Source organism: Odontomachus brunneus, unplaced genomic scaffold (genome assembly GCF_010583005.1).
Source record: "Odontomachus brunneus isolate Ranch 3 - 2012 unplaced genomic scaffold, Obru_v1 Obru_scaffold_014, whole genome shotgun sequence".
In the NCBI taxonomy this organism is placed as follows: Eukaryota; Metazoa; Arthropoda; class Insecta; order Hymenoptera; family Formicidae; genus Odontomachus; species Odontomachus brunneus.
The window spans coordinates 119,575-140,679 of NW_022639464.1; the positions used below are offsets into that span (position 1 = coordinate 119,575).

The 21,105-nt window shown below is 36.6% G+C and overlaps 4 protein-coding genes across 13 annotated transcripts in view; 3 read left to right on the plus strand and 1 right to left on the minus strand.

Annotated features, from left to right (window-relative positions):
* Positions 1 to 8,255, plus strand: part of LOC116841233 (uncharacterized protein CG43427) — a 93,657-nt gene extending 85,402 nt beyond the window's left edge. For 2 of the 10 annotated variants that reach the window (XM_032808920.1, XM_032808927.1), the window contains 10 exons: positions 1 to 324; positions 687 to 914; positions 1,910 to 2,274; positions 2,431 to 2,830; positions 3,281 to 3,337; positions 3,681 to 4,003; positions 4,706 to 4,946; positions 5,360 to 5,559; positions 6,591 to 6,760; positions 6,849 to 7,039. In XM_032808920.1, the coding sequence (XP_032664811.1) occupies positions 1 to 324; positions 687 to 914; positions 1,910 to 2,274; positions 2,431 to 2,830; positions 3,281 to 3,337; positions 3,681 to 4,003; positions 4,706 to 4,946; positions 5,360 to 5,559; positions 6,591 to 6,760; positions 6,849 to 7,039 (2,499 nt within the window). Of the gene's footprint in view, positions 325 to 686; positions 915 to 1,909; positions 2,275 to 2,430; positions 2,831 to 3,280; positions 3,338 to 3,680; positions 4,004 to 4,705; positions 4,947 to 5,359; positions 5,560 to 6,590; positions 6,761 to 6,848 lie in introns of all 10 variants that reach the window. The other 8 variants (XM_032808925.1, XM_032808928.1, XM_032808924.1 and 5 more) reach the window with 7 other exon arrangements.
* Positions 8,256 to 9,052: 797 nt separating this feature from the next.
* Positions 9,053 to 10,794, plus strand: LOC116841235 (39S ribosomal protein L13, mitochondrial). Its single transcript, XM_032808931.1, has 4 exons — positions 9,053 to 9,221; positions 9,398 to 9,521; positions 10,259 to 10,413; positions 10,505 to 10,794. Exons 1-4 carry the CDS (start codon positions 9,198 to 9,200, stop codon positions 10,736 to 10,738), a joined length of 537 nt encoding a protein of 178 aa, XP_032664822.1. The 5' UTR covers positions 9,053 to 9,197; the 3' UTR covers positions 10,739 to 10,794.
* A 770-nt stretch (positions 10,795 to 11,564) lies between these two features.
* LOC116841255 (circumsporozoite protein-like) lies at positions 11,565 to 12,698 on the plus strand. The gene has a single exon (XM_032808979.1). The coding sequence runs from the start codon at positions 11,565 to 11,567 to the stop codon at positions 12,696 to 12,698; it is 1,134 nt and encodes a 377-aa protein (XP_032664870.1).
* Positions 12,699 to 13,889: 1,191 nt separating this feature from the next.
* LOC116841224 lies at positions 13,890 to 17,909 on the minus strand. The gene is made up of 3 exons (XM_032808911.1): positions 17,647 to 17,909; positions 16,547 to 17,480; positions 13,890 to 15,215 (listed from the first exon to the last, which is right to left on the minus strand). The coding sequence occupies exons 1-3, from the start codon at positions 17,764 to 17,766 to the stop codon at positions 14,011 to 14,013; spliced, it is 2,259 nt and encodes a 752-aa protein (XP_032664802.1). The 5' UTR covers positions 17,767 to 17,909; the 3' UTR covers positions 13,890 to 14,010.
* Positions 17,910 to 21,105: the final 3,196 nt, after the last annotated feature.

Here is a 21,105-nt window from a genome sequence, read left to right on the forward strand (position 1 = left end):
CTACACTACGACTCGTCTCCTCAGGAACGGATCGTCGTCGAGAAAGCGGACCAGGAGGAGGCAACCGCTATCCGGCCGGCGGCTTCGACAGTCGAGCACGAGCAACACGAACAGCACGAGAAAACGGAAACGCCGATGAGCGTCGGGTTGCCCGCCACCACGAGGAAGTGCGTCGCCGACCTCGACGTGCACGATGCGTCCGCAGTCGTCGCGCCGACGGCTAGTCCGCCGGATAGACCGACGAGCCTGAGTCTGGCCAAACAGGAAGTTGGTCCGCTCGACACGTCGAGCGTCCTGAGTCCGGCCTCACCGATTTCCAAACAGGTTGGTAGACCGTCCAGCAACTTCTCCAGATCGTTGCTCGATCTCTTCTATAGATATGGAAACCGGTAGCCATAGAGAAAAGTAGAAATACGAGATAAAATGGAAATCACAGAGACTCTCAGACCCATATTAATAGTCGCTACTTGAAACTACTTTCAAATGAGACACTCAGGTTCGAGTTAGATGAGAGTTTTTCAGTTGATTCGCGATTGCAGATACAATGTCACTATATCGCATAATTCGACTGAAGAACTTGAATCTAATTCTGAGTGAAAGTCTGAATGTCTCAGTGAAACAAACTTCAAGTAGGGATTATTAATACAGAAACTCAGAGATCTGATTGATCTGTGGCGCGTTTGCAGATTCTACCGCTCACCTTGTCCAATGACGAGGAGATAATCGCCGGTCAACCTTTCCTTCTGAGTCCACTGACGAGCGTGGAACCTCCCAAGGAGAAACCACCGCCGCCACCGGTGGACGTCAGTGACGATGAGAATCCTCCCCCGGAGCCGCTCAAAAGATTAAACTCTACTCGCAGGATCAAGAAAGAGTTGCGCACAAGACGCTCGGATTTCCTCGGCATCGAGGGGGTAAATACGAAAACGAAAATACAGGATTCCTTTTTTTTTTTTTTTGTTAAATGCGCACTTGCAATTAAAGTCACCAAAGAACGGTTTGCTCTCAGAGGATTAGAAATATGATTGTTGAAATATGATTCATAATTGTTACTTGGAACTTGTTTCAAGTAAGATAGTCAAATTTAAATGTAGATGCGAGTTTTTCCAGTTGACTCGCGATTATGAATATAATGCCGTGTATGACATCAGAGTTGTGAAAATATCAATTAAAATTTTCTCAATTTAATAATTGATTTGAATAAATATGTTTCAATTTAACTAATTAACGATTGATTCAAGCAAAGTCAACCGAAGAGTGTTTAACTGATGATTGATATAAGCGAAAAGAATAAAAAATCGTTCAGTTAACAATTGAGCTTAGTAAATTTAATTAAAAACCGTGTAATTGACGATTGAATTTAGAAAATTTAATTAAAGGCTGCTTAATTGACGACTTATATGAGCAAATTCAATCGATTCAATCCAAGATTGTTCGATTACTCATTGTTTCGTGGATAATTCTTTCATTTACTAAGTTTAATTATTAATTGAACGATCTTTAATTTCCTTTGTTCATATCGTCAATTAAACGGTCTTTAATTGAATTTGTTGAAACCAGTCGTAAATCAAACGGTTTTCGATTGAATTTATTGAGATCAATTGTCAATTAAACAGTCTTCAATTGAATCGGTTTATATTAATCATAAATTACACACGATAATTAATTTAAAAAATAATTACTCGCAACCTTGTATAACTGAGAACTTCAGATCTAACTCTGAGTTCAAATCTGAGTATCTCACGTGAAATAAACTTCAAGTAACGACTATTGATATGAGCCTAAGAGCTCTTTTCGTTTCCTTCCTTTCTGTTTTCGCGATTGTCGACTTTGCAGTTTTTCCGCATTCTTTTGCCAGAAGGTCTTTTGATAGATTTTACTTCAAATAATATGCGTTCTGCGTAAATAGCAGGTCAACGATGATGATCTCGAGCCCGTATTGACGCTGACCAAGCCACCCGACATGGCGGCTATCCTTGCCGAAGAAAGACGCATTGAACAACTTCACCGTCGTTCCTTCGACACAGACAGTAATTATGAGCAAGATTCGAGTCACGAGAGAGACTCTGGGGTTGAACTGGGTCATGTCGAGGATTGGACGAAACAGCCTGTCAGTCCTGACATGTCACAGCACAGCAGACAGAGCAGCGAGCCTTTCGGCGCCAGTGTGACCTCTTCCGAGGAGGATGAGATCACCAAAAAAGAGCGGGAGATTATCGAGGTCCTCGAGAAGGAGGAGCAGTGGCGGTACGGAGATAATCGCGAGTTCAACAGGTAGGAACAGTTCATTGTTCTTCTCCTATAATCTCCTCATACGCAAAAATTCAAGAGACATCCAAAAAGATGCTCGAAATAAGTTGAAAAAAATTATGATATAAGTCTTCACGAGACCGTACATATCGTTCGAATAACACATCGATGACGCGGCAGTGACTTAGGCGAAAGACTGGCCCACAAATTGCGCGAGCTCGAGGAAGAGAAGATGCAGCTGGAGAGAGAACGCGCGCAGGAGGTGATCTTACGTTGCAACGAGGACGCGTTTCGCAAGCGGGACGACAATATGCGCAAGCAGGAGGACTCCTCGCAGGAGCAACAGCAACAGCAGCACGATGAGACGGCAAAACAGCGGGAGACTCAAGCAGCGCGGGCAACGGAGGAGGAAGCAAAGTACACCGGGGACAAACGAAGAGACGAGGAGCTCGAGACGATGCAGTCGGAGCAGCTGAGGATGCAGAACGAGATCGAGGAGAAGGAGCGAAAAGTCGCTGATGCGTGTCGCAAAGAAGAGATGCGCATCCGGACGATGGAGAGTCAGATTCGCGAGCAAGAGGTGAGACGGCTGAGTCTCTCAGCTTTGTTTCTCGCGCGACACTAACGAGGAAAGATAAACCGGCATTATAACGTAGATACTGAATTTAGAGCGAGGCCTCTGTTGTCTTTCGAATGTGTGTTACTCTCTGCGGCGTTAGTTTCTCTGCCACTTGCGTTCCTTGCGGGCAACTTGAGATTTGTGCACAGATTTCCTTTAGTGAAGCACGCATTCTTAACCGATAGCTTGGAGATGTTATCATCCTTCAGGCGATGTTATCTTTATTCTCGTTGACGTCTCGTTTATCCGCTCGCCGATAACTGTGTTTATACACCGGCAAATCTCGGCGCGGTCACGTTCATTGTTGCGACAACGCCTGGAGGATTCGATCACTCAGTAGTAGTATGCTGCAAATCGGTTATACAACGTAGTGTAAATATTGATGGAGGGATCGTTGCTAATTATTCGCAGAACAAGGCACTGGTCGGTGATGGGTTGAGCAGCAACGAAGATGAATTTCCTTCCGGGGTAAGGCAACAGTTTTCACCACTTTCTTAGCGGCTTATTTGCACTGAATCTTTACGTAAATATTTGTATTGAGATATTCTCTCCCCCCCCCCCCTTTCTCTCTCTCCTCTCTTTCCTCTCTTTCTTCTTCACTGTCTCTACAATAAGTATCTTTCGGGTACCTTAACTAATCTTTGAAAGAGATCAGCCCGAATTGATATAATCTTCTTTTGCTCACTTAACAGTATCTTGCACAAATAGATTAATAGTACATTAACTTTGAGCGTTTCAAATGTACACATATACATAAATAAATAAGAATGGCGGAAACCCTATCGCAATATCGTATATAATATTCACTCAGGAGGTGTTACGAGTGGAGAGGGAACTTCTACAGTTAGAACAGGAAGAATTGAAGAGACAACGCAATAATTTAGCTTATCGCGAGCAAAAACAGCTTCGCTTGGCGGAGCAGCTGCAGGAACAGTGGAAATCCTTGCAGGACGTTGCGCAGAGCTCCATTAAGAGCACGCAACAATACAAGTATCATACGCCCACGGTGAATTATGGATCTTCGATGCCGAACTTACAGTTTCAAGACACGCCAAGAAGAAGACCACCGCCACCGCCGATCCCGCTTACTAAACCACGTATGCTAGATCAAAGACAAAGAGACGTTACTATCAGGTAAATAAATTCTAGATAGACTCTAGATTTTTAGATCCATCGCATTTAAGCTCCGACACTTATATATTTACATTCCCAAATATCAGTTTGTACGTTCTAGTTAAACTAACTAATAATAATAATTAGTTAAGTCTTCTAGCTCCTCTCCTCTCATCTTGATTTATGACGTCAGCAAAGCGAAAAAATACACATTAAAATTCTTGCAAAATACGTAAAAATAACAAGATGTATCCATAGAATGACATTTCAATCAATCGAGCAGATGTATAAGATAGTTCGAACATATTCCTTTTGTCCTAACAATCAATAATCAACTGTAAAATTAACATGACAAAATCATAAGAAAATGTAGGTTAAACAGATAGATTGCTTGTCACGTTAATTTTACGGAAATCTATTAATTGTTAGAGCAAGAAATGTACTCGAATTATTTCAGAGATGTGTCTGATCGATTGCAAGTGCTTTTTTTATGGGTATACTTTTTTTTATTTTAACATATTTGCAAGAACTTTTATCGTATATTTTCTCGCTTTAGACGTCATCAATCGAGAGTTTTGCGGCAAGGAGCCAGGAGCTTCAATGAAATATATTAAAATTAAGATAATCTTCTCTTTTCATAATGATAAAACAATCATATCGTACCATATAATACACTAACGACTCGTTGTTCAATTGTTCCTCATTTCATACGCGAATGTACAGAAATAGCCGTATACCGTCGGCAGACTCGATTCCTCAACAAGTAGACGCATCTATTCGAGAGAGCGCATCGGCAACGACACTCACGAGCCACGCTGGTCAACAAATGTCCAGACAGACTTTACAGGCATTGAGCGCGGTACCGCGACCACGAATCGTCCAAGGCGATCAATGGGTTCAGCGGAGGAAGAGCGATGTGCCGAGAGGCGCTCATGATTTGAACTACCAACATTGGCTCATTCAGGTGCGCGCACTACGAATATCATTCATAGCGAATCAGATTACAATTATGAATCACTATAAATCTTCTAATTAACTTATAGATATTAATTTTTTGTTAGACTTGATCGCTTTTTTAAAGCACATAAAATTTACCAAAAGAATGTTTTTAAGTCGCATTAAATTCGCCAAAAGAATGTGTCGCGATAGAATAAGTAATTGAACGTACAGAAACAGCCGTACAATTGAAACAAAATACCTTTATCTGTTTGATTTTTGTCATTCACAAAAATTTGTTCAAATTTTTGTAACGTAGCTAACTAATTTGCGTTAAGTTTTGAGTGAAATCGTAGAAATACGTTTAATAATGTGTGATGTACAATGAGATATGGACATTATCGCGCACTATACTATCTTAGACGTATACTTCCTTAATAGGAGGCGGAACATAGGAGGATTAATGAGAGAAATCAACGATCACCGGCGCGGAAATCCCAACCACACGTAACTGGCACCTCCGTGCCTTACAACGCTCCGACTCGGGCAGATACTAAACCGCTACCCGATTCTATCATACAAACGCTAACACAAAGAGTACAAAATAAAACGCAAGAGAAGCCTCTTTCGACGAGAAGAAGGTAACGTAACAACACTCGATAGTTTACGCTTTCTCTTTGTAAATTGGTAGAAAATTGGAAACAAGCATGTTTCAATGATAAAATGACATTTATATAACAAAGACAAAATTATATTAATTCGTATATAAATCACAAATTGTGATTTATGTCATATGATTTTACGAACTCTGACCAGAGTTGTGAAAATATTAATTAAATTTTCCTCAATTTAATAACTAACTCGAACAAATATGTTTCAATTCAATTAATTGGCGATTGATTCTAGCAGAATCAACCGAAGAATGTTTAATTGACGATTGATTTCAACGAATTTAATTCAAGACCGTTCAATTGACAATTAATAGCGAAGGGAAATCGTAATAAAAAATCGTTCAATTATATAACAATTAAACTTAACAAATTTAATTAAAAACCGTTTAATTGACCGATTAATATCAGCAAATTCAGTCGAAGAGCGCTCAATCACTCAAGGATATAATTAATTTTGTAGGTAATATTCATAGCAAAAATTTAAAATATTTCGGTTGGAATCTTGACTAAAGAAATTTAGAATGGTTCGTGTCTCAGCTATACCGATTTTGTTAAAATTATTTAACTATATCTTATATTCAATTTTATTTATTATACATTTTTGTTGATGATAGAAGTGAGAACATTCAAAAGCTATAAACTGCCCGTGGAACTCAAAGTGGACCAAAATGAAAAATATGATCTAAATATTTTTTGTACTTCTACATTTGTGCCAAATTAGAAAGAAATTAGAGTGTAACTTTTGGCTAGGTTTACTTGTAAGTTCAATTATTAACTGAACGATCTTTAATCGCCTTCGCTTATATTAATCGACAATTGAACAATCTTTAATTGAATTCGTTCCGACCAATGATAAATTAAACGGTTTTCAATTGAACATGTTGAAATCAATTATCAATTAAATGTAGGAAGATAGAATATAATACGAAATAAGAATCCTATTTATGTAGAGCAGCGCTTGTCAGTGCGACTTACGAAGAATCTTTGTTTTGCATTTTTAGATCGGAGCACAGTCAAGAGCACATCTCGACCATACAGCATCAACCATCGCAGTACGCATTACCGCCTCAAAAAACGCAACATACGCCAATAGCAAGTAACGGCGGAAATCAAGAGAAAATGCTGAGCGTGAGTGGAAAGAAAAAATGTTCGCACTGTGGAGAGGAATTAGGTAATTGAGTGGGCACGAAGACGTTATATCTGACGTTTCTGTCACTTTAGCATCAACCCAATCTTATCTGTGTTGTTTAATCCCCTAGGTCGAGGTGCCGCGATGATAATTGAGAGTCTACGGTTGTTTTATCATATGGAATGCTTCAAATGTTGCGTGTGCCACGTGCGTCTTGGCGATGGATTGATGGGAACAGACGTACGCGTCCGAAATCATAAGCTTCATTGCCATAACTGCTACTCCAGTGACGATGGTACACATATTTTAACACTACCTTAGACTGTTAAATATATCCGTACGAAAAAAAATAAATAAATAAAAGAGCGCGTATCGATTCCGAGAGCGTCCAATAAAATGCACACCGCCCTCAAATTAACAGCTATGAATAACAAATTCACATCGCAGGTAATTGCAAACATAAAACGCTCATCGGCATAAAGAAAGTTTCATTGTAAACGTAAAACAAACTATTATTAGCGTCATTGTGAAAGCGCGAATGTGCAAAAAGCGTCTCGGAAGGATATCCTCACTTCATAATTCACATCGCTGTTAAATTTTCAGGTGTCAAGTTCAGTTGTGTATAGAAGCCTGGTGATAAACGGAATTGCGCTGATTAATTTGATCGTAACACTTTTCGACTAGGTCTTACCGAATCATAATCAACCGTTCAGTTAAAAGCCAAAAATATCACTCAACACACACACACACACACAAAACATATATAGGAAAGAGACAGAAAGAGACAGTGTAAAATTTGTCAACGAGTGAGATAGGAAGAAGAACGACATCACTGTCATCCGCCGATTAGTTATATTATCCCTTTATATCGAGGTAATCATACACTGTGTACGCAGCCAACTAACACAAATCGCGCGCGCGAAGGATGTAAATAAGATGTATTTATGTAATTAGTGTAGAGGTAAGAAAACGCAGAAAAAGAGAGAAAGAAAGAGAGTCGTTGAAAGAATTCAATACAGATGCGGGTGGCGTCGATTCAGCGACGCTGTATATTTTTGTAATATAGTTTCTCATACTATTTATACAAGTATATCTAATTTACGCCGGTCAAGCAACACAATGTGCGCGACTGGTTTCTTTCTTTTCTTTTTTTGCCGCCAGCTTCAAATTTCTTTTTCTTGTTTGTGTCTTGAGCTGAATCTTGTGCGAATCGGGAGCGAATAACGCGAATAATCGAGTCTCCGCCGAGACGGTCGAATTCTAGCGATTCTGTTTTTATTCAGCAGCCAACTGTTACAAAATCAAAATGCGTCTCATTGTACAGATACTTCCGCCCGCGATCGTCACCAACTCGATGGAATTGCGCGTTTAAGTGAGAGCGAAACAATGGTCTCTCCCAACCGTTTCCCAATCGTAACCCACAATCGCGTTGAGCACGCGTTACGTTGTGAAATATTGTAACATATACATTTCGTGTTATTAACGTATGTAATTTTATATTATTGAAGAGAATAAAAAATTAAGCAGATATAAAACATTTCTCTGTATATAAAATTCATTTCTTAAGACCTCTGCAGTCCTATCTGTAACTTTCTAACGACAATGTCACCAATAACCCAGAAACACAAAGAATTCAGAGTCGTATGTCACCAATTTTAAGTTTATTTTTAGATGCAAAAAGAATTCTTTTTCTTACGCATTCCGCGTCTGTTTTGATTGCCTTATATTACATGAGGCATATTTTGGGAAAAGAAAGGTATGGAAAAGAGGTATGGGGAATTATAAAATTATTAATTATTAATTTTTAACGGTATTTATTAATTAAAATGTTTGTATTCAACAGATAAGCTGAAAAGATAAACATATTAATAAAAATTGCAATAAATTAAGTGAATACAATTTTAAGAAATGAATATAGATGTTTATTTGTCACCAAACCGTTTCGCTTTTCCGCGTAAATTGTACTCCATGTAATATAAGGAGAAATAAAGTCATGAAACAAGCGCATCAAAATCTATTGTCACAAATTCCGGCCTAACTGCCGTTACGACGTGTTCGAACACGTTCGGACCTGATTTTTTTGGAATTCATACCTCGGTACCTTGGATGAAAAGACAAGTAGAGAAAAGTTTTGAGCCTTTCGCTTTCTCGCTTTTCAAATGTGCGGGAAGAAATGATCAATTCGCGGAACGCGGAAATCTAGTAAGATTTAGTCTTCCGCGTTTCCGCGCTTCATGTAATATCACCCTCAGGCTGGTGACCGCTCTCATGCTTCTTTCTGCTCTAACTTATTGCATTAGTTCAGCAGTGCAGCTAAAAAGAACAGACCACTAATCTTTTGCGTACCGCCCTTAAACAATCTGGAATTGACATAACCTCGATATCTGGTAATAGTGGCTTGTTAGAAACCGTTGTAATGCAAGATTTAATATTTGATTCTTTTATCTCTTTTAACAATAAATAAAAATTATTGTTGGAAATGTCTCTTGCTCGAAGAGGACAGGTTTGTTCTTTAACAATATTAGGTTTATGACTATAATTTCTGTAAACATTTCTTGTAATATAGAAGCATTTTTCTCGAGTTTTATGTTGCATCCAGTTTGACCTAGCTAATTTTATATAATAATTAATATATATACATTATTTTATTTTATAATATATGTACACAATTATTCGCAGCATTGGGGCACGTTTGCCCGAATTTGGCACATATATGATGCGAAGTGGCAAGACCCGTACAAAAGTGCAAATTTAATAACAACTTATCTTTTGGGATTACATAAACCAATATATCACCCAATGAGTAAGTGTAATTTCATTTTAATTACCTCTATTACGCTTATATATCATACAAAAATTAGCTGTCAATCCCTTAAACAACAGTCATATATGTATTTACTTCTTGCATATCTACTTATTAAGAAATATACTTCTTAAATATACTTTAGTAAGTGTATCACTTATACGATGCTGAAAACAAGAACATTAAATCTAAACATTTAGCTTGAATCATTTTAAATACAAAGAAAATGAAATTGGATATAAAAATTGCTGTTTTTCTACAATCACTATTACTGGTATTAAGAATATAATATGACTTGTAATTGTTTAAAATCCAACTATGAGCACAGCCTCATTTTTATTGCATATTTCAATATCTCAAAAATAACTTATAGAAAATATCAAACAAAAATTATATGATTTCAAAGGATAAAGAAGATTGTAATATTCACTTGATTTTAGAAAGACTTGTCAAAATGAATTTTAATTTTTCAAATGCAATCGTATATGGTTTTTGCAACATCATAACTCTTAAGATATTTGTGTGTAATTAAAATGGGACATTCTATATATTATAAATCTTCTAATATTAATAGATCTTATATGAAACTTTATCACTACATAAAATTTAAGGAGATAAATTATACATATAAGTTTTTGCAAGATATTATGTAAGAAAAGGAATGATTAATAAAGAGAAAACATAAAGAGAAATGAACTTAAATTAACTTCTGATATCGCTTAATAATGTCCTTATAGACTATTGTGGCGATCATGTAGTGGTAATAAACAGCAGTCATATTGCATTATGTGGAGATGAATGGCGCAAACGTGTATATTTCCATCATAACACCTATCACAAAGGTGATACTTGGACTCTTGCATGGGAGTTGCATAAAAAGGATCCAACTTTGGTAACTAAGAAAGCATAACAATGATAAGATATAAAATAATGCATGTAAGTTTTGTTTGTCATTTAATCGATCATATATAAAACACAAATAGATCGTGGAAAAAGCTGTATACAGAGCACTGCCGAAATCGTTGCAACGGCGATATAATATGCAAAGGCTACATATATTTCCGGATGATAAAGTGCCCGAAGATATCTTGAAAAATGTATCTAATCAAATCAAACAACTAAGACCTGTCCCTGTCCGATTGGATCACATCCCGCAGGAAGAGAGAGACAGTTTCCCACAAATTATATCGTATCCTCAGGACTACATTCTTAAGTAATACATTTGATATAAATAGCATAATAAATATAGTTGAAAAATAATGTACACATTTGATCTATCTCTGATTTTATTTTACTACAATTACCTATTTCCATATCACTAAAAAATGAACATATATTCATGTATGAGATAACTAATTATGTATATGGATCCATTGAGAATTTAAAGTTAAAAAAGAAAAAAAAATTATATTTTAAATATATTTCTTTATTTCAATATATTCTGCACAGAATTTTGAGCATGTATTTTATACTTTTGATGTTATAAATCAAGATGGCCGTAGCCGAGAGAGCCTTTAAAAAAAAGTATCGTATACGTGACATGAACTATAGTTTTTCATCGAAATATCGTATACGATATTTTTCAAAAATTAGGACCCTTCAATTTATGGGAATAAAAGACAGCTAGTCTGTTTTTTTAGTTGAACTGGTGCAATAAGTTAAAGTGAGATAAATATATTTTTTCTCACTCTAACTTATTGTTCAGCAGTACAGAGCAAAAGAACAAACCTATTGAGAACACGCAGTCTATGTATACTAAGTCTATGGTTAACCTGCATTCGAACCTACATATGACAGTTCAGATTTGTTTACTTAAATATATTTTTGATTTAATCGAAAATGGAGGTCGAAAGTATGCATATCCGACACTGTATACTACATTATTTTCATCGTGGAGAAAATGCCGCCGAAACATGTAGAATTATTTGCAATACCTATGGTGAGCAAGCTGTATCTAAACGTACGTGTCAAGTCTGGTTCTCAAGATTTCGAAAGGGAAATTTTGATATTACTGACAAACCTCGTTGTGGACGGCCTCAGGAAATGAAAGACGAAGATTTGGAAGCTCTACTTGCCAAAGATGAAAGTCAATCGTCTGTAGTACTGGCGAAAAAGCTTGCTGTAAATCACACGACTGTACTTCGACGCCTGCATGCATTGGGAAAGATACACAGGAAAGGGAAGTGGATCTCACGTCCACGACGTGAACGTGCTATTGACAAACAGCGAAATAACCAGCCAGACAACCAGTCAGACAATCAGCCAGACAACCAGTCAGACAATCAGCCAAACAACCAGTCAGACAATCAGCCAAACAATCAGCCAGACAACCAACCAAACAATCAGCCAGACAACCAACCAAACAATCAGCCAGACAACCAACCAAACAATCAGCCAGACAACCAACCAAACAATCAGCCAGACAACCAGCCAAACAATCAGCCAGACAACCAACCAAACAATCAGCCAGACAACCAACCAAACAATCAGCCAGACAACCAACCAAACAATCAGCCAGACAACCAACCAAACAATCAGCCAGACAACCAACCAAACAATCAGCCAGACAACCAACCAAACAATCAGCCAGACAACCAACCAAACAATCAGCCAGACAACCAACCAAACAATCAGCCAGACAACCAACCAAACAATCAGCCAGACAACCAACCAAACAATCAGCCAGACAACCAACCAAACAATCAGCCAGACAACCAACCAAACAATCAGCCAGACAACCAACCAAACAATCAGCCAGACAACCAACCAAACAATCAGCCAGACAACCAACCAAACAATCAGCCAGACAACCAACCAAACAATCAGCCAGACAACCAACCAAACAATCAGCCAGACAACCAACCAAACAATCAGCCAGACAACCAACCAAACAATCAGCCAGACAACCAACCAAACAATCAGCCAGACAACCAACCAAACAATCAGCCAGACAACCAACCAAACAATCAGCCAGACAACCAACCAAACAATCAGCCAGACAACCAACCAAACAATCAGCCAGACAACCAACCAAACAATCAGCCAGACAGCCAGCCAAACAATCAGTCAGACAACCAGCTAAACAATCAGCTAAACAACCAGCTAAACCAGCCAGACAATCACTCAGAGAACCACATATACATTAAAGAAGAATTTTCTATGGAAGATAGTGATTAACCTCATTACAATAACCTTAAAAAGGAACGGTTAGATCCAATCTTCTTTTTTGATACCAAAGTGCATATAAGATTCTTCTTTGTATTTAGTGAAGCCAGAAAGACATGCTATATTATAAACTGCTCAAACTTGATGAAACGATTACTGCAGAGCGTTACAGTCGCCAATTATAATCGTTGAACAAAGAAATTCAGAAAGAATATGAACAGAGGAAGAAAATCGAAGTCATCTTGCTTTACCACAACGCTTGGCCATGTGTTATTTGTGCAACTAGAGACACCTTACTGGGGCTCGAGTGAAAGTTCTATTAGGCATGTAGTTCAGACGTTGCCTTTCCCGATTTTTACCTATTTTTTTATACCAATGCAGAACTATCTCTCCGATACCCAATATATAAATGAAGTTGAAATAGCAATATGAATGGACGAATTTATTGGATTTGTTATCCTTCAATCGAGAAATCCATTATTTATTGCTTGAAAAATGATCTAGAGTCAATCGTTCCAACCTCTTGGTAAGCTACGTGGGTTGCACTCAAAAACATTCTTTTTGAGGAAATTTTACTTGATACTCTATAGTATATGTAACTATAAATATTGAATAAAATTTTCTTCAAAAAGAAGACTTTTGGGATACAACTTTGACAGTTAAATTATGTCCTTGTTTTTCTTTCAAATTAAACAGATTCATATTTTAAGTCAAATAGCTTATCAAGAAGCTGGAACAATCAGCCTAAAGTAGCAAGTAAGGGAAAATACTTTGATCAAATATGTATATATTATTTTTTAAATATAAACAAAGTTACCTAAAAAACTTCAGAAACTTACACACAGATCTGATAAGAATGTGTGCTAAAGTAATTTTAGAATATAAAAATTAGGGATACTTTTGTATAAAAAGATACTAAAGATATTAAAGATTTTTTTTTATTAAAGATATAAAAAAAATTAAAAATATATTACAGATTTTTTATTAAAGAAATATTAGATATATTTAAAATTTTTTTACGTGTTTTTATTAATGTAATAAAAACAAATGTATTCTTTCTATATATTAATAAACCAAGTCTGACCCAAAATTGAGGCTCGACCCATAATTGGAACTGTTACCGTAATTATAAAAATATGCAAAGAACATATAATATTTGGCAGGTTGAAAGAGTTTTACTCTTGATAAATTTGAAAATACAAATTTTTAGTGATCCTGCATATGAAATAAATATATTTGACTAACAAATATCATTTAACCAACAAAAATCAGAAACTATTATTTACATTTAGAATCCTATATTTACAATTGCTTTGCATAGCCATTAAAATTTCTTCCACGTCTCTGTAATATTACTTGACTCGTCGCCATTATTCACAACTACCGCGTACGTATCCGTAGTATTCCACTTGTTCTTACGTTGGCTCTTCTCGTGCGGCTCTTCTAGTTCTTGCTCCTTCGACGATTCCGTGACGTTAACTTGTAGCTGCGACAAATTTTTCCCGTACAACTTTGACTCCTCCACGTCGAGAGCGTACTCATTATGTAAAAGAGGGATATCGCAAAACTGACAGCACGGTTCCTGACTCACTTGGTCCAGGCACAAATGAAACATCTGTCCACATATCCGACAGACCCGATACTCCAACGACGTTATTTGCAGTAATGTTATCGCACACCTGGGTAACTTATGACCCGACGGGCACGACGTAACGTTCCACGAGAGTTCATTTATCGTCTCATCGCATAAGCTGCACTTTTCGACCAATGCGGTGTAGGACGCGGTTGCTTTCAATGTTTCCTGAGCATATTGACGCACTTTCTCCTCCCTCATGTCTCTCTCCTTCTTCTTATCCCTCTCCTCGCTCTCGTTTTTCTCGTCGTAGTCTTCATCCGCGAGATACGTTTTCAGATACTTCCTCAGTAAACTTATAACAAGCTTCTGATCGTTCGACAGCGTCATCTTTTTCTTCAAATTCTCAAGATACGTGCAAGTGGAATGTATAAAGATTAGCGGGAATTCTCGCGATATCTTACTCTGCCTTATGTGATCCATATTCGGAATTGGCTTTTTCACTTTACATACATCAACCATCACAGTCATCCACATTGAAATTTGCAAGTTATACAGCGATTCCGACTTATTCGTCGTCGGACATAACACCATAGTCGGATCCTCCGCTTTAGCGGCTTTTACTCGGAGCATCTCCATGCAGTCCCAAATATCTTGAAGACTTGTACTGTTATTAATGACGGATAACGGATCCCACTCCACGCCTTTCAAAGTGAATATGTGTATTGTACTTGGCTCCCTCATTACCAAATGATCATAAACCATATTCGGGCTGGTTATATTTAAAAACATTACTCTATTTGGCGAGTGAGCAAGTCCTAAGTATTGGACACGCGTCTGCGGTAAGTGACTTGTAATATCAGTACACACTAAATTGTCCGACTGTGTGTCAACAATGAAAATGTGAGCATTCTGTGTGCCAATTAAAAAACGCTGAGCAGTAATAGGGCTTAAACCTAAAACAACATATGTTCCATATGATTTAGAGACAAAACAGGCAACATTTGTATAATACAACAAAATTTATGAGCAACAAGAAAAGAACTAATAAAAGCCACATCCTGAACTGTGTGTATAATAGCGTTTATATGGAGTAGATATTTGTTTATTTTTATTCATCGGTCTTTGGGTGAATATTACGACAAGTACATTGCTGCCAATTAATTCAGAGTTTTGAGTTTCAATCTTGACTTTTAATATATTTGACCATATTTAGGTTCATCACTTAGACAGTATGTATCATTTCTTTTGTTTATCATTTCTTATATTTATACATGAAAAAGATATAAATATTTATTGAAAAGGACTCAAAAAATCGTTATACAATCGTTTAAAAATTATTAATATTGTACACATACAAGCTGTTTGAAAAATTTAGGAAATCTAATATTTCGAAAAGAAAGCATTTTTTTATAAAAAGCTTTCTTTCCGAAATATTATATCGTTCCGGGATTTTTCGAACAGTCTATACAGTTTATACAAGACAGATTATTGTTTACTTTATATAACTTTATGCACAGAGTTTTGTGTTAATTCATGTTAAACCTTTCTTTATTCTTTGAATTTTCATAACCTTTATTCTTGTTTGTTGTGTTGATAAAACATACAAACTGATATAATGCACAATTTATAATATATGAATTATAATATATCTATAATATATGCTTATAGCTGCTTATAATGTACAGAATATTTCATTTTAATTGTTACTTCAAATATTTAAAAAACAAGACATTGTAGAAAAAAATATGTCAAACAAAAGTATGGTTTCCAAGAGGTAGGGGGATAATATTCACCTGATCTTGAAAAAATTTATTAAGATCAAAATTTTTTAAAATAGAATCATATATATAGTTCTTTTAACACAAATTAATTCTTCTAATTATCTGTATAAAAGTACTGAGGAGTAAAAATGACAAAATCAATACTTTCACAAGATATATTTTGTATTGTGAAAAAAATTTGAATAAAATGTAAAATATCTTAGAAAGTATTCTTTTTTTTCTATCACTTAACTCTAACTAGTATTCTTATACATGGAATGAAAAAGACTGAGGTCTGTATTAAAAAAATTCCAGAAAAGAAAAATTAAAATTGACTTTAACAGGTCTTCTCAAGGTCAAGTGAATATCATCATTTTCTTTCCCCATTGAAACCATACTTCTGTCTGATACATCTTTCTTTACAATGTCTTTGAGACTCTTAGAGAGTCTTTGTGAGATATTTCAGATGGGCAATTAAAATGCAACATCCTGTTTCACATAACAATATTTACAAAAATGCATACCTGTAATACTGAATCCTTCTGTTCGTAGATGCTGCACACTCTTTAACGATCCAGTCCAATTTATGCACAACAATAAAAGATAAATCCCTTTAGCAACAAGAATCTTGATGCGTAACTTATCTTTGTGAACAATGTGAAAATAATTTATTGCTATGCGATCGTCACTAATATATTTCTCTATGAACTCGATCTCAAACTTATCAGAGTCACACGTCAACTTTATGCCATATATTCGACCGTCAACATATCCAACAACAAGCAAATGTTCATTCGCGCTGGCACTAATCCAGCGTAGCATGTTGATTCTCACACTAGTCTTCAGCTCTAATCTACCAACTAATGTGGCTTGCAAGCTCACCATGAAATCTGTGATTCTGGGAATCCTCCAGATCGATATATCACTACTGCGGTAAGCTACAGCAAAGTATGCAAAGGAGGCCTTACCCATCTTGAAAAGCTCGCTCCATGCCATAGAGCAAGCTTGCAGCTGTCTCATGTTCTCAGTTGTCACATTGTTCAGATTGCTAGGTGAGTTCATACATTTATTCAGACTAGATTTGATCCCTGCCTGCACAATATCCAACTGGAGTGCTGAGATATCACATATCGAGTACCACTCGTTGGAGACTTTATGCAACAGCTCCACTGCTCCTGCTGTAGTCAGTATGGCCAATGCACATTGATTTGGAGAGATTAAGTTTTTGGGTGACCATTCAACTTTGGTTACTCTGATGACAATCTCATTTACACCATCCAACTTTGGTGTGATCGCCTCCTCCATGAGAAGAGAGTACATCTTTTCGCGTTCCTGCTTCCATATCAAGGATTCTATCTCATTTACAAATGCACATGCTGGCAAAATATCGGAGGGATTGACGAAGGAGCGGGAAAACTTGACAATAGGATTGGGAGACATGGGAGAAGGTTGCAGTTCCTGCAAAGATAGAATTATGTTAGTTGCATCTCGGACTTGCCGGCTCCGCATTTACGTGTGACAATTCTTGAAAAAAATTACTCAGAGACATTCGGCTCTTTTCTTCAGTGTAAATGCAACGAGAATTAATGAAATGTCGTGTTAATTAAAAAAAAAAATGACTTACCAATATGTGAACGCCTTTTTCTGTAATTAACGAGATCTGATTGTCGGCCGACCATTGTACCGCGAACGGAGTTGTGACTAATGGAAAAATACTAATACTGCAAAGTTCTTCCGTATTCATCTCGCCACACTTCCTGAAAGGTTACACCGCACACACATTCCGCACAGGAATACCGATTCAGTTATATTTGCAGCACGCTAACAGCGCGTAGAAGGGATGGCTCCCATGCATGCCTGCGTTCAGATTCCCCTCCCGGGAAATCTGTATTCTATTACTAGAAGTGCTATAGTATATGTCACATATACTATAGTGTTTCTAGTAATAGAGTGCACCCGGATGAGGAATCTGAACGCACCCCATGGTGTAAGGGCTATCGCACACAAATTGACATAACTGCATATGCATAGCATAAGACCGTATGTACCAATGAGCATTGAGTATTAAGTCGCCATATTGGTGTTCGATGCTTAATATTCGATGCTCATTGGTCCATACGATCTTATGCTTTGCATATGCAGTTATGTCAATTTGTGTGCGATAGCCCTAAAGCCTGCATCAGACTACGAGTTTATTCTTTTCCTCTATATTGGCAGCACTAGTGCAAACAGCGTACACTAAAGTGTTCTTTTCAACGATTACGGCGACTTTCCAGTTGCGGCTTTCCAGTTGCGACTTTCCAGTTGGGTACTTTCCAGTTGCGTACATTGTGTTACACAAAACCAGTTTATTGGTTGCATATTATCTTACAAGATATTTTAGATAATATGTGATCAATAAAGTGGTTTTGTGTACGTGTGTGTCAAGTGTGTTAAGCAATTGGAAAGCACCCTTTATGACGTCATCATCGCTACTCTTTTCCTCAGTGCAGCGATATTCAATACAATAGAACACTACACTGCCTGCCCTAGTGGTCTGTTCTTTTGGGTAGAACCCGATTGACCATGATACGATTGAACACAGATTGTAATGATTGATTCGACCTAGTAATTCACTAGATAATTCTTTTCATCGGTTGGTTGTGTCCAGTCGTACCGTGGTCAATCGGGACGCTCCCGTTCTTTTCAGCTGCACTGCTGAACTGGTGCAATAAGTTAAAGTGAGACAAGTATATGTTTTCTCACTCTAACTTACAGTTCAGCAGTGCAGCTGAAAAGAACAGACTACAGACCATAAGGTAGCGGTGTAGTGCAATATGGCGACGTACACGAATAAGAATAGGTTGGAATCCTCAAATAAATAAACAAGCAGCATAATAACTTAATAGCAAAATACCTGTAAGGTAAAATTCCTATTAAGGTAAAATTCAACATAATTAAAGCAATTATGATATGATTGCAGTTATTCAGATAAAATGGATTACATATTTATTTTAGATACGGAGTTAAACAGAAAAATGGTACAATTTTAAAAGTGCCCAGATAGCACAGAGAATTCTAAAAGAATTCAGTCGTATGTCCTAATTTTGAGTTCATTTTTAGATACAAAAAGAATTCTTTTCACTGAACTGAGCTCTGAAGAATTCTTTTTACATCTGAAAATGGAACTCAAAATTAGTGACATACGACTGAATTCTTTTTGAATTCTTTTGAATTCTCTGTGCTATCTGGGAATCCGGTTTTGAAGCACCCGCATATCCTACACAAACTAACGCGTCACCAATCACGTGATCTGTTTCAATTTTATCTTATTAAAGAACGCTTCTTGGAGACATACATTTCTTTGTTTTTATTTATTTGTAATTTATTTATAATTTATCCTAATACTATCCTAATTTATTCTAATGCAAAAGTGCACAGATACACGATAACATCGTTTATTAATATACTTTAAAATTTATTGTTTGTACTATCGGTAAAATAAAATAAAATACAATATGAATCGGAATCATTAGCGCTAACAATAAATAATCCCAATATTATATATAGACATTTCTATTTATATATATACTCGGGAAAAAGATCATATATGACTTTGCCTATACACGGTCATATATAATCACGCATAATGCATGTCCACAACAACAAAAATACTGTTATATAATTACAATCAAAGTAAAAAAAGCTTATGCTTCTAACAGCACATGATGTCGATGTTTAGTTAAATAAAATTATATCCTTCTCTTTTTATTTAATATAATTTCTCTTCCGTGGACATACATGTCCTAATAGCACAGGTGTCCAGGAGACATCCAGAGTACGTCCTGAGAACGTCCTGGGAACGTTCTACGTCCTCAAGACATCTCTGGGACGTCTCCAGGAGATCTTGTGCTGTATGGGTGATTATATGTGTGACCATGTACGGACAAAATTCGTATATAACTTATATATAATCATATATAATTTTATATAATTATATATATAAAAACATTATTTCCCCGGGTACCACGTCTCTATTATCGCGCGTTAAGCGTTAAACTTACGCTGCAATCAGCAAAGACTCGAACGTGCGTTCTTCCATATTTTTGTAATTCATATCGCATACGAATATACGTGTGTGTGTGTGTGTGTGTGTGTGTGTGTCTGCTCATGCAACTCTGTGTCGCGTTTCACACTATAAGAGACGACAGTAAAATAAAAAATACATAATTCCATAATGCCATGAAAGTTAATACGATACTTGTGTACGATACATTTCACTTAACATTTCGTACAAATGTCGAGTGAAAGATGTATTATATACAAATGGCGGTAAACAATATCGGAATTATATTTTCTATTTCAATCCGTGGTGCGCCATTGCCGCCTGTAATGTGTGCAAACTCACCGCGCCTTTTGTCGATAATTTTACAATGATATTGCAATGTTCCCGTCGAGTGGCTATATCGATGGCCTCGCTATCGCTACTGTTGCTCTGCCGACGGCGCAGATCTAACGACAGGTACACGAAATAAATTAGGTAACTAGCTATTTAAATAAGAGCGATGCGATAATATATATGTGTGTGTGTATGTATGTATATATATATATATATATATATATATATATATATATATAAAACGCGCGCCTATTTATAATATTTATGGCAGCATAAATATGCGTACACAGGAATGGACCATCCGTCCGCTCCATCGTGAGCGGCAAGATAGCAGAATCGGAGGGCACCCGGTACATTTATACGATACGAGCCGCCCACGAGCGGCTTTCGACGACTACAACTACGTGGTTGTACTTGCAACAATTCGCGATAACTTGCGTGACAATAGCACTAAGTGACAATAGAACTAGAGGTGTGAAAATTATTGGAACACAATTCTCATTTCTTTATTAATTTCCTCCAATTGCTCTTTTCAATAAATGTCTAATTTCAAAAAATATTACAATTTGTTATCAATACTCTTTATAGGTTTAAGATAATTACAGGTTTGTCCCTTATAGAAATATCATACTAAGAATCATTGATAATTACTTATTTTCAGTATTAAAAATACTGGATAATAAGTAATTATCAATGATTTTTAGT